We start from the raw sequence: 13,698 nt of genomic DNA on the forward strand, positions 1-13,698 counted from the left end.
ATGCAGAGGGCTCTCTACTATGTATCTATCTTTTCCAGTATTTATTTTTCAGCGATGTTTTAGGTTCACACTTTAAATACAGAGTTCCCATAGACACTGGCCTCTCAGACCCTTTGTCATATAGCATGTTTGCTCTAACGATCCCCTACTGACACCTCATTTAGACTAGGTAGGTATGCACTTCCTACAGGCTTTGAGAAATGTTCAAGGGTGATATGGTTCACTGTGTGAGCACGAGAGTTAGTTCCACTGCCTTAAACACCCTGTGCTCTGTCTACTCCCTCCCTCCCATCTAATCCTGGAAAATATCAGTTTGCTTGAGAGCTTCATCATGCCTCCCTTATAGAATGGCACTGGTTAGAAGCACACAGTACAGAACCTTCTCATGCTGGCTTGTCAATATATACATTTGGGGCTATTGATATATGCGTGAATGTTCTTGCACTGTCTGGATGGACCATTTATTTATCCAGCTACCCACAAAATGCCATGCAGGTTTAAGTAACTCGTGCCCCTAAAAACTTAAGATCCCAGTGTCATCAAGTTTCCATCATTTTCCAGGAGTTTTCTAGTTTTCGTGTTTACATTTAGATGTATGATCCATTTTTGAATCCAGTTTTGTGAGGACTGAGAAAGCTGTGTCTATATTCACTTTTTTTGCAGTTGGATGCTCAGTTGCTTCATTTGTTTTAAAGACTTCTTCACTGCATCACCTTTGTTCCACTGTCTCAGGTCATGTGATGGAATTCATGGAGGCCTATCTCTGGGCACTAGTCTGCTTTAGTTATTAATTTACTTACTTTTAGAAATGACTTAAAACTAATAGTCACACATCATCACACACCCGAAATATAAACAATGTACTATCAACACTGCTTAGAAATTTTATTTTTATGTGTGGAGTGTGTGTCAGAATGTTTGACTATGAACCACATATATACAGTGACTATGAGGTCAGAAGAGGGTGGCCTGATCCCCTTGGATTGGAGTCACAGTCAGTTGTGAGTTGCAAAGTGGGTGCTGAGAATTGAACCCTGGTCTTCTGGAAGAGTGCCCCAGCTGTTGAGCCATCTCTCCAGCTTCTTAGGTAGCATTTACCATGTTTTACTTATGGGTGAAGAATTTCTTGTTTGAAATTGTCCTCACACCGCCACCACCAGGTGATGGACCTTGGAAGTATCTTCTACTGTGTAGCATCTCTCTGGCCTCTCTCCTCTTTTATACTCTAAATTATCCCTCCCTCCCTCCTTCCCTCCCTCCCTTCCTTCTTTTTCTTTCTTTCTCTCTTTCTTTCTCCCTTCTCCCTCCTTCTTCCCTTCTTCTCCTTCTTTTGGTTTTCCGAGACAGGGTTTCTCTGTATAGCCCTGGCTGTACTGGAACTCACTCTGTAGACCAGGCTGGCCTCAAACTCAGAAATCTGCCTGCCTCTGCCTCCCAAGTGCTGGGATTAAAGGCGTGCGCCACCACTGCCCAGCTTCCTGTGTTTCCTTCTTGAAGAACCAAGGCTGTTTGCTTTCATTTCCAGCAATGGCTGCCAGGATGTTTCCCTGTCTTGAATTTCTTGTATTGTTAAGTAGACTACTTTGTCAACGAGTTCTAATCCTTGTTTCTAAGTAAAGTTCAAAGCCTATTTCCTGCACACTGACCCTGATTTCATACTGTTGGTGACTATGAATAGAGACTATGACTATGAATAGAGAGTGAATCGATATGAATATTCATTCCCATCTCAGGTCAAAGCCAAGCAGTGTACACAGGAACGTTGTTGTCACAATCAAATTTAACCTGAACCTTCAGCTACAGACAGACTGGAACTATGTGAGTCTCAGTGCCACCGAAGGCAAATGACAAGATAGAATGTAGGAACAGTGTCACTAAAGGCAAATGACAGGACCAGGTATGGGGATGGGGAGCTTCCAACGGTCAAACTACACATGTGTCTGGGAGCTGAGTCAGCATCCAGACAAGTTAGGTTGCACACTGGCAGGATTTCAAGCAAGATATACAAAACTTGAAATCCCCACTGCAAAATTCCTAGTATGGAATCCACAAGGGAGGATTAGGTTTGGGTCAAAGCCCAGTGATTAGTCTGAGGGCATTTAATAAACAGCCTGGTGCCCTGGGGCTCCCTCTTGCCCACACAGCTGGACAAACATCTTGGCCTTTACCCTCCCCTCCTGCCAGGGTCAGGACTTTACTTTTTATTTTCCCTGATTAGATGCAGAGACCTTAGAGATGCCATGAAGAACAGGCTACTGCCTGTCAATAATGACCTCAGAGATTCCTTCCTCACTTGGCTCCCATGGGATGCCTCACATGAGATTCTTAAGATCTTTCCCTTGGAATCTGACCAGCCCCACAGAAATGACCCAAACGTGATAACGCTGAAGACTCCCTACTGCATGTCCATCCCAGTAAGCCTGACATGCAAGTTGACTGGCCCCGTCCACCATACAGTATCACCAACTCAGTCAGCTTTAGAGAACCCTACTCGCAAGTACCAGTATGTATCCACAGCACCTACTGCAATGCAGATGGGTGAAAACAGAAGCAAAACAAGATCCTTGAAGAGAGGATTATGAATATCTCCAGGAAATTAAGTATGTGGGGTCCTAAGAGAATAGTCTGAGGACAAAAAGCTCAAGTTAAAAATGTCGCAGAAAGCAGAATCAACACAACAAGAAGGAAGAGTTGTAAATGTAAGGACTCAGAAAAACAACCAACTGACTTAACCAACCGTCCAGGACTGTTGAAGATTTATAGAAACAATACCAGAAAAGAATCACAGAATTTGCGACATTCTACCCCTTAGTAGGAATAAAAGAGCATTGATCCAGCATGGAATCATGAATTCCAGAAACTAAGCAAAGGAGAGATTCTGCAAGCAGGGCGAGGACAACTGGGCAGTCTTCTGAACACTAAAGAAAAATGATGTCCAGTCTAGAACTCTACTTCCATAGAAGGGAACAATGTAGATTTTCTTCAGATATGAAAACCTCAACATTTTTACTTCCAATGTGTTCCTTCTGTAGGAGGTGATCAGACTCTACCAGGTGAGGGAGCGAACCACAATGGCATAAAGTGTCTGAGTCACCACAGAAGAGGAGCAGGAGTGAATTCAGGCTGATGACTGTGGCAGGAGCTCCTTGCTGTGAGGCCTACCCAGCTCAGTATCCATAGTGACCCACTTGAGAAGTTGTAAGAACTTCCATGGAGACACGTTGAATATTGGGGATGGAGTTAGTTTCTGAGAAAGTGACCGCTCTGTCACTGGGGAGGCCTGGCCAGTGCAGGCCTAATGACGGAGACAGTGAACAGAGACCTAGGCAAAACCAAACCACTGGAGCAAGAAGGGAAGTTATATGGAGAGGAGATAACTAAATTCTTATAGCCCACTGTAGGAAGGCCACAGTGGCTCAAACTGAAGGTACTAAAAAAAGAGCAATTTAAAGCTGTTAGCAAGTGATACAAAGGTCATTACCAAAAAGTTAAGGACAGGCAATAAACAAACAAACAAACAAACAAACAAACAAACAAACTGGATTACTTTGGGGACCTAAGGGGAGTAGGGAGGAGGATACAGATCTGACTTGTTATGTCTTTAGCTAAAATTACAAAATGGACACACCTGCCAACATGATTTCATCAATTACAATGCACAACTATTCCCCAAAGGGTTACTCAACACCAGCTGTAGTGCTGGGACCGTATGTCCCTGGCCTGGGAGTGGGGCATGGAGAGAAGGCAGGAAACCAACCCTGGCTGTGGTCGTACACAGAGGCCTTTGAGGCAGGTCAAGTGTCTAGAACACAGACAGTACAAAAACTACCCACCGCCACGGGACATCTGGCCCAGTCATGTCTGTAGAGGTCCAGTAGACATGAGCATCATGGTGCAAACACAAGTATGGGCAGATACCGAGAAGAGGAAACTGAGGAAAGAGCCTAACAGATGACTACTTCATCCTCTAAGGTGTGGGTGGTGGGGCAGGTATGCGGTTATGTGTATGTAGTGGGGATGCAAGGCATTCTCTGCTCAAGGAAATAGCAGCTCTCCTAGGATCACAGGGCCCCCAATGGAGGAGCTAGAGAAAGTACCCAAGGAGCTAAAGGGATCTGCAACCCAGTAGGTGGAACAACATTATGAACTAACCAGTACCCCAGAGCTCTTGACTCTAGCTGCATATGTATCAAAAGATGGCCTAGTCGGCCATCACTGGAAAGAGAGGCCCATTGGACATGCAAACTTTATATGCCCCAGTACAGGGGAACACCAGGGCCAAAAAAGTGGGAGTGGGTGGGTAGGGAAGTAGGGGGGGAGAGTATGGGGGACTTTTGGGATAGCATTGGAAATGTAAATGAGGGAAATACCTAATAAAAACAAAGATCACCTACATTGTAAGGAATGTGATCTACACAGTACATTCTTCTGGTTTGTCTTTTTGTTTTGTTGGACAGGGTCTTATGTAGTCGAGTGTTCGTGACCTCACTATATGGAAAAAGAGGACCTTAAATATCTATCATTCTGACTCCAACTCCTGACTGCTGGAGTTGCACCACAACACCTGGTTTACATAGAGCTGGATATGGAACCCAGGGCTTCATGCATGCTGGCAAAACCTCTTCCAACAGAGCCACATCCTGGTTCCTTACAGTTTTCATTTCTCAGGATTCGCTCTTTTGCCATCTATGCTCTCTGGCTTTGGCGACAGTCTCTTACTACTGTAATCCGTCCCTTGGGACCCCATTCTTCCTTTTTCTATCTTCTTACCCCCTGGAGAGCTTCAGATGTCCTTTTGGGACAGTAAAAAGTCAGTAGTTGTTCAGAGATTCCTATCTACCTAGAGCAGCAGTTGTCAACCTTTGGGTCACAACTCCTTGGTGGTTACGTATCAGATATTTTCGCTACGATTCATGACAGGAACAAAATTACAGCTATGAAGTAGCAACTACACAATTTTATGGTTGAAGGTCACTGTGACATAAGGAACTGTATTAAAGGGTCACAGCATTAGGAAGGCTGAGAACCACTGATCTAGAAAGTATATAGGTAGATGGGTCAGGAATGCTGTTTTTAAAATGTAAAGATAGCAATAATAGCTGTGATAATATTGACAGTGATCACAAAATTAGCATGGTTAAAAAAATAAGGAGTGGGACTGGGGAGGTGGCTGTCACTAAGAGCCAGCTGCACAAGCGTGAAAGCCTCAGTTCAGATGCCCAGTCCCCATGGAAAAGCCACTGTGCTGGCTCAGGTTTATAACCCCAGCACTGTGGAGTCAGACAGGCACCCTGCATTTGCTCGCTAACTATTTTACCCAAATATCAAAAATCAGGCAGGCAGTGATTGGGGAAGATTACTGATACCAACCTCTGGCCTCCATGTGTGCTTGCACACATGCACACATGGGCATTCTCTCCCCACTTGAGGACTGGTCCTGACTAGGGGCAAAAAAAGACATGTTACCTTTCTACTGGCTTTATCTCCAAAGTGAAAACAGGTCCTGTAAAGGCTTGAATCCTGCTTACAGCATATTTACTGCTATAGATTTACAATCCCACCAAGCAGAAACAGTGAGTGACACACATCCTAACTTAAAATGGTTGGATAATGGAAGTAAGTATATGGGAAGCATCATGGTCCTCAAATGCACGATGCAGCCAAAACAAAGTGAGACTCAGTCTACCTGCTTAAGCTGAGGTGCAGCATCCAACATTTAGTATCACCTTTGGACTTTCAGGCCAGTTCATAAATCTGTGTGAAAATCATTACAATATTACTGATAAACGTTTAATGAAAGTGTTTAATTTTCAGTTGACAGGTGTGAATAATTTCATCAAGTATAAAAATACATATTTGAAATCTAATTGTTTTAATACATTGTATTATTTATTTTAGTAGAGTGAATCTTTGTTTTTTATTAAGAATTTACCTGAGGGTAAAAAGGATGGAAAAAGGCATTCTATGTGGCTAGAATGAAGACATAAGCCAAGTACAGTCACTCTAATATAGGTAAAATAAACTTCAAAGCAAACTAATCAGAAAAGACAAAGAAAGGCCACTTAATTTTCTATCCACCCAAAGTATAATTCAGTTCTAAACATATACTCACTGTGCTGGTTAGTTCATGTAGACTCCACACTTTACACAAACCTAGACATTGTTGGAAGAGTGAACCTCAACAGAGGAGCTGCCTCCATCCATCAGACTGTCCTGTGGGTATGTCTGTGGGAGCATTTTCTTGATTAATGATTGAACCGGGAATGCCCGGTTCACGACACAAGGTGTCACTCCTGAGCAGGTGGTACTGGGTGGATAATAGGCTGAGCAAGCCAAGGGGAGTAAGCCTTAGTAAACACAATCCCTGCCTGCTTCTGCTTCAGTTCCTGCCCCTAGGTTCCTGCCTTGACTTTCCCCAGTGAAGGACTGCGACCTGCAAAATGAGACAAACCTTTCCCTCTCCAAGTTGCTTTTAGCCATGATGTTTATCACAGCCATAGAAAGCATACCAGGGCACACACAAAACACATGTGCAGGCAATTTCATAAAAGAATACTATTAGATCTAAAATTACAAAGTAACTCCCATGCAGTGGCAGTGGGGCTGAGGGCATCTGGACAAAAACTAAACAGGAAAACACTGAAGTTAAATGACATTATAAATCAAATGGACCTAAAAGGCATCTGTAGATTATTCTATGCAAACACTACAGTATATTCTTCTTAACAGCCTATGTGACTTTCTCTGAAATTGACCACATATAAATATGGGAAAATTAAAATTATGTTCTGCCTTCTATTTGCCTATAATGGAATAAAGCTAGATCTCAAAAGCAACAGAAACTACAGAAAGTACAAGAACTCACGGAAACTGAGCAACACACTATTGGGATAACTGAGGCATAAAGAAATCAAGGACATTTAAGAATTCCTAGAATTGAATGAAAATAAAAATACAATATACCAAAATCTATGAGCCACAATGATGGCCAGAGAAAGGTTTAGAGCACTAAATGCCTACATTAAAACAGAGAGAGAGAGAGAGAGAGAGAGAGAGAGAGAGAGAGAGAGAGAGAGAGAGANAGAGAGAGAGAGAGAGAGAGAGAGAGAGAGAGAGAGAGAGAGAGAGAGGAGTTCAATAGTCTAAGGATGAACTTGAAAGCCCAGGGAAAACAAGAACAAACACTACATATAAAATAATATTAGGGAAGAGGTATCAAAAAAATCAGGGCTCAAATTAATGAAATAAAAAAGTAAATATCAACACAAATAGTTAAAGAAATAAAGATTTTGTTCTCTGACAAGATAAACAAGACTGACAAACTCCTAACCAAATGAACAAAACCAGAGATGCAGAAGGAGACAATACAACAGACACCAAGGAAAGAGAGAATCAAAAGGACAGAGCTAAAAACCCATACTCTCCTAATCTTTATTTTAAAGCAGTTTAATTGAAAAAAGATTATAGAACTCTTAACATAAGCAATAGTAAAGTACTCTACAGCACACATTCAAAATAGAAGCCCACACCTCTACCTAGCACTCACAGCAGAAGTGTAATGTCACATGGTCCATGCACTGTCTTTAAGAACTGCATGCAATGCCTACAGAGATGGGAGTCGGGGAGCTGCAGCTGTCTGTGCCAGTGGGGCTTGTTTTTCAACCTGCAATGCCCATTCATTTCTAGAACATGCCAGTTTCATGGTACATTGATACAGAAAGTCATTTCTAGTAGTCCTTTAGTTCTAAAGGTGAGACCAATGTGTTAACTTTCATGAAGCCATGCTGACTGAGCCACACAGGCATGGCCTTGCTAGAGCCAGAAGTTGCCCTAGGAAGGAAGCCCTGGAGCACTTCCATTCTTCCTCACATCCTCTGTGTCCTGTCTCAGGTCTGCTCTGGCTCTCAACTTTCTTCTGACTCACGGTGTTGCACTGTCTCTACTTTACCACCAATCGTACCACTCACCTTCTCTAACTCAAGCTTTCGAAATCCCCTTCTTCCAAGAAGTCCTCCATGACTTGTTGGAAGTTGTCTCTGAAACCCCTCATTTTGATCTGGGATTTTATGGCACCACCCTCCATTCTCTATACCCTAAGTGTTTCCATGTCCTATGATGCTGGAGTTCATCAACCCTTGTGCTCATGTGCTCTCCCTGAGCGGTGGCTCAGGGGAAGGATGACAGAAACTGTGTTGACCTGGGAGGAAGAAGTGGGTTGTGGTGAAGTTCAGAGTCAGGAAACCAGGGTTGTGAGTGCAAGCATGGGTCTCTAGGCGCCTCACAGCTTTAAAGTCTCAGAAGTAACTCATCTCTCTGTTGGCTTGCCTATGAGGTTGCCCTAGCACTGTCTGCAATGAAGTAGTGTCCGTGGCACACTCCTACTGAAACTAACAAGAAACTTGATACATGGTGTTTAACAATGAAGACACAAACACAACATAAAAGAGAGAACTCCACTATTTATTGTGGATTTTAAAATCCGGAATATAAGCAATTACAGAGCTAATAAAAATGGTGAAATAAAGATAGGGGTCTTACAGAGAAGGACAACTACTGGCTTTGTGCACTGTATTTATTAGGTGTTTAAAATAACAAATGGTTCTATACTTCTGCTTTGGAATTTAGTTTGTTTATGTCAGATATAATACCAGTACACTGAGAGGAGACAATGCTGTACACACTTATTTTGCAACAAAGGATTACAATTTCTACTTCCAGTCACTGTGGTAAATAAACCTACATTCATTTACCTTAAATAATTCACAGGGTACATATGTTGTGCTCTGGAATTAGTTTTGTCAGCTCTAGAAGAGGAGCCTACATTATCCACAGGTCGGGCTGAAGAGTGAAGTACAACAGAAGCTGACGGGAGGATGGAGTGAGGTGAAAGCTGCCTGCAGGTCACAATGACCTGACTCTACTGCGCAAGCCACTCAGCACTGAGTCACAGCTCAGTGCCTGGTCACCCGGGGCACCTCAAATCTTTACAAAACACAGCCCATGCCAGAGCAGCCTCTTTCCAGCTATGGAGCAAGACATTTCACCACGTGGGAAGTGGCAGAGGGGGAGTGACCTGCGGGAGGGGAGGGAGTGTTGCCTTGCCGAGGAGCCTGGCTTCATCTTTAGGCTGCATTGAAGACCACAAGCCTTCCCCAGGCCTTGTGGGTGTGACAGGGCCTCCACATACAGGTCCTGTGAACCCTCCCCACACCACTGCACAGTGATCCATCAGCTTAAGGCTGAGTGAGAACCACAAGCTTCAGTGTTTAGCACTAGGAGAAATGAAAGTCAGACTATGAAATTCAGAGTTCATACGAGGACTTGTGGATCACAAATTTATCCAAATGTTAACATTTTTTTATGTGTAGACTGTATATTTTTCTTTACAAAAAAAGGGTGGGGAGCTTAGAACCACTTGTATGAAATGGTTATTTTAAAGTTTAGGACAAAGCTCCAAAAACTGTGACTTCAAATCTCTTCTCAAATGCCTCACCTGGGCTGGAAACTGCCAACAGTCAGCCTGGAAGAGGGGCACTGAGAAGGGCACACACACACCATGGGCTGCTCTGGACCTCGATGGAGAAATCCCCAGGCTCACAGCATTTTGAAGAATATGCTACATAGCCTTACAGGACCAAAGCTAGTAATAACAAAAACTATTTATTTGGAGGTTTAAACTACGGTAGTTTAAATAGACTGAAATTAAATATCCATCGGCATCTTTCTGCACCACCATGCTGGGAAAAAGAGATGTTAAATGCAGTGCTTGGAGCGGAATCTCTACGGCACAGCACGAGGAGTCTCCACCGCCACATCTGATGCTCGTCTTGCAGAGCCTATGTTTTCATGACTGCTGGAGACGCAGCTTGGAAGCAGGTGAGCTGCAAGTGCATGCTGCTCTTGAACTTGTTGAGCAGCTCTTCCAGTGACCTGGAGGGAGGAGAGGGCTTTACATCCTGACAGTAACGAGCTGTGCTAGTAAGCTGTACGTGAGCATGGCATGAACCAGTCATCAGAGGAGAGGGGGCCTCAGTTGAAAAAATGCTTCCATAAGTAGGTAAGCTTATAGAGCATTTTCTAATTAATGATTAATGGAAGAGGGCCCACCTTATTGTAGATGGTTCCATCGCTCGGCTGGCGGTCCTAGGTTGTATAAGAAAGCAGATGGAACAAACCATGAGGAGCATCCAGTAAGCAGAACTCCTGCATGGCCTCTGCATCAGCTCTTGCCTCCAGGTTCCTGCCCTGTGTGAGTTTCTGCCCTGATTTCAATGATGGTCAGTGATGTAAAAGCATAAGACAAACAAAGCCTTCTCTCCCTAGTTGCTCACAGTCATGGTGTTTCATCAGTGATAGTAACTCTAAGATCAGGTGGCCATCCTAGTTTGTTTTCCTGTTGCTGTGATACAACACCATGACCAAAAATAACTTGGAGAGATTTACTTGGATTACAGTCATAGTCCATGCATCATCTGGAGAGCCCAGGGTTGACACTCAGGGCAGGAACTTGGAGTAGCAATCACAGAGCAGTGTTGTCTGCTGGCTTGCCATCAGGCTCACAGCAAGCCACCTTCCTTACACTGGCCAGGCCACCTGCCTAGGTATAGTACAGTGCACAGTGGACTGGCTCTTTTTATACCAATTAGCATTCAAGAAAATGCCCCTCAGACATGCAACAGGCCACAGGGATGGAGGCAATTCCTGGCCAGAAGTTCCTTTTCCCCAGGATGTCAATTTGACAGTCAAGATTAGCCATCACAATAGCTTAGCAACTCAGCACATATTCAGGGAGCTGGTGGCTCAGGTCTGACTGCCACACTGTGTTTAGAAGACAAAAAAATCCAGTGCCTATGGAATTCTAATCAGCAATAGAAATATCTCAACAAAAAGTAAAGAGGTTGATCAAAGGATACGTTATTTATTAATCTAAACAAGTCTGTATCTATCTTCATTCTCTTTACACTCCTTCTCTAGAGTCCTTCCTAGAACAGAATAATACTTAGATCTACTCTTTCAATATTATTCAAACAATCAAGACAAACTATCTTTTTGTTTTCCAGTTCTACAACTGCTGGGGAACTGAACACAGATACTCGAGGCAGGGGCTTGGAGCAGCAATTACAGAACAGTGTGATTTCTACACACAGTGGAAATGGTCCCAGAAGACAGGGTCATCTCTCACCCTACTCATTAAATTGTTCATTTGATTTTATTATTATGAGTGTATGTGTATATGTGTGTGTGTAGGGGGGTGAGTACTGGCCTGCATACCACAGCATATATGTGGAGGTCTCACTTTGTAGCCCAGGTTGCTCTAGAACTTTAAATAAATGTCTACATTTATTATTATTTTGAGTGAAGAGAATGTCTGCAGGATATATGGCAGGGATGGGCACAGAAACACACATGCAGGTTTGAGGACAACTTAAGGAGTTGATTCTTTCCTGTCTTTCTACAAATAAAGGTTCTAGGGACAGTGTAGGTCATCAGACTTCCACGGTAGGTATCTACCTGCCCCTGAATATTGGCACTATAGGCACATCAGAACTGAAACAACAGCACATCAGCTCAAACAGTCGATGATTGCTTGGTTTTGATGCCTTTTGAAACATGTTCCATGTATTAAGAGTAGTGGAGACTATTTTTACCTTTTATCTTTTATTCCAAGAAAATGGAAAGGGCTCAGAATGACTTCCAAGGCAAAAACAAAGCCGGGAAGGAAGCAAGGCACCCAGTGTTGCAAAGCACTCTTCAGCCGCTTGCCTGGCGGTGAGACACCCACATAGGGGTCTGCACTGGGGTAGCACAGCAGGAAAGCCAGTGTGCTCCCCTCTCCCAAGTCTAGTCACTCTTTATGCCCACAGCCGGTCTCTCTACGGCATTCCGCTGGGCTTGGCCACCGAGTCTAGCACTGTGAGTCTTCCCTGAGAAAAGGCAGGTAGACTTTAACTAGGAATGGTCACAGAGAAAGAGACACAGGGTCTCCACTGCCTAAGCTGAAGCTAGACTGGCATTTACAAAAGATACCTGGCCCAGACATCCCCTCAGGCCACAATTTCCTGTTATATGAAAAGTAAAGTTTAAATGCAGGCTGAGCTCATTAATGTGGTAATGACATAGCTGTTCTGTGCCTTGTATGCAGCTAGTCTAATTCTCCATGCTTTAGAGAAGCCAAAGTGTGTGTAAGCCAGTGTGTAAGCGGAAGTGGGGCTGGTAGGAATGGGGATGGCTGCATCCTGCTCTCGTCATTACAGAAGCCAGTGCTGCAGTTGAGTAAGGAAGCCCAATGTCTTTCTCATATCCCCTGTGCTTGTCACTTAAAACTATAAAATCCATTAGTGTTTAAGTCAGACCTACAAGACAGAATTCATTCTGTCCCTTGGCCTAGGGGACCCTGCACACTGCATCCTGGGGTAGCCCAGGCTCTCCTTATCTGAGCCACTCTAAGTACTTTCAGTGGGTCTCTGGCTGCTAGAGCTGGCTCAGCTCGGCTGGTGGGTTGGGGAGAACACCCAGAACTTACTTTTTGTCCGCACCACTTGCAAGCTGAGGCAGGGCCTCCAGGGCCTGTTTAAAACTAGACCTGAAACACAAAAGCACATGAGCTCACAATCCGCACTCTGAGCAGAATTCACAGGAGTCACTGTAGGCATTCCTAAGCACATTGTAAACGTAAAGAAACTGATGAAGGCCAGTGAAGTAAGTGGAGATTCGTGAGAAAAAGTAAAAGTGAAAAACAACAGAAGAAGAAAAAGTAGAAGCAAGGCTAAGTGAGCAGAGGGGCTGGGCTTTCTGAGGGCACGCCAGAGACTGACCCAGGCTCGGTGATGTGACCATGCACACAGGTGTGAGTGTGTGTGTGTGTGTGTCTATGTGTGTGTGTGTGTGTGTGTGTGTGTATGCTCAAGAGGCAGGGGAGGGGAGCAAAGGAAACTTCCTTTTCATTTTTTTTTTTTTAAAACCAAGCTATAGGTAAAGCAATGGTGCAAATAGGAGGAGAGTGAGCAGAGACAGATGGTGTGCATAACAGTACTCAGGACAGTCACAGCATCCACAAGGACAAGACCTGCTTTACAGCCATGTCTCCTCACAGTGGACGTGGGGGACAGGATCTAGTTCTTATCAGAATTGATGTGGACAGCAAAGGAAGTTATTTACATATAATTCTGAACACTATCTTTATATGAGAAAGGTAAATTGAATGAATTGAAAAACTACCTATTTAGCATGCTCAGTTTTTCCAAGCAGCAAATATCACAAGAGTCACTGAGAGGAATGAGGGTCACAATGGAGAACTTATTTGGTAATAATGACTCTTCCTAAGAACACTTTCCAGCTTCATGTCCTCTATTGATCTAGTGGATTTGAAGAAATAAATGTAATCACTGCTCATCAGGGGGTTGGGGGTGGGAGGTGGGGAAGGTATCTCTTATCTTGTATTAAAATGATACTCTTCAGTTGACCAGGAAGTGAATGTCAGAACAATGTTTCTTAAACGAAGGGCATGTTAAAAGAATGAAAAGTCCCCGCAGAGTCACAAAAATGCCTCTGGGAATCTCCATTCTCCCTAGCCCTAGGCAGAGTGCACACAGGGATAGTGTGTGTTGGCATCTACGTTGCCTTTTCCTGGTCAGCAGGCTCTCCTCCTTCCTGATCATTTTATTTCATGCCCATGGGTGTTTGCATGACTGATGGGTG

At 43.8% G+C, this 13,698-nt stretch overlaps 1 protein-coding gene across 1 annotated transcript in view; it reads right to left on the reverse strand.

Moving 5' to 3' along the window:
- Positions 1–8,439: 8,439 nt before the first annotated feature.
- The window catches only part of Exoc2 (exocyst complex component 2), a 160,727-nt gene continuing 155,468 nt past the window's right edge, over positions 8,440–13,698 (reverse strand). The window contains exons 27-28 of the mRNA XM_021180205.2: positions 12,524–12,583; positions 8,440–9,930 (exon numbers count right to left, since the gene is read on the reverse strand). Of these exons, the coding sequence (XP_021035864.1) occupies positions 9,837–9,930; positions 12,524–12,583 (154 nt within the window). The 3' untranslated portion in view covers positions 8,440–9,836. The remainder of the gene's footprint in view (positions 9,931–12,523; positions 12,584–13,698) is intronic.

The sequence above is a fragment of the Mus caroli genome, chromosome 13 (assembly GCF_900094665.2).
Source record: "Mus caroli chromosome 13, CAROLI_EIJ_v1.1, whole genome shotgun sequence".
In the NCBI taxonomy this organism is placed as follows: domain Eukaryota; kingdom Metazoa; phylum Chordata; class Mammalia; order Rodentia; family Muridae; genus Mus; species Mus caroli.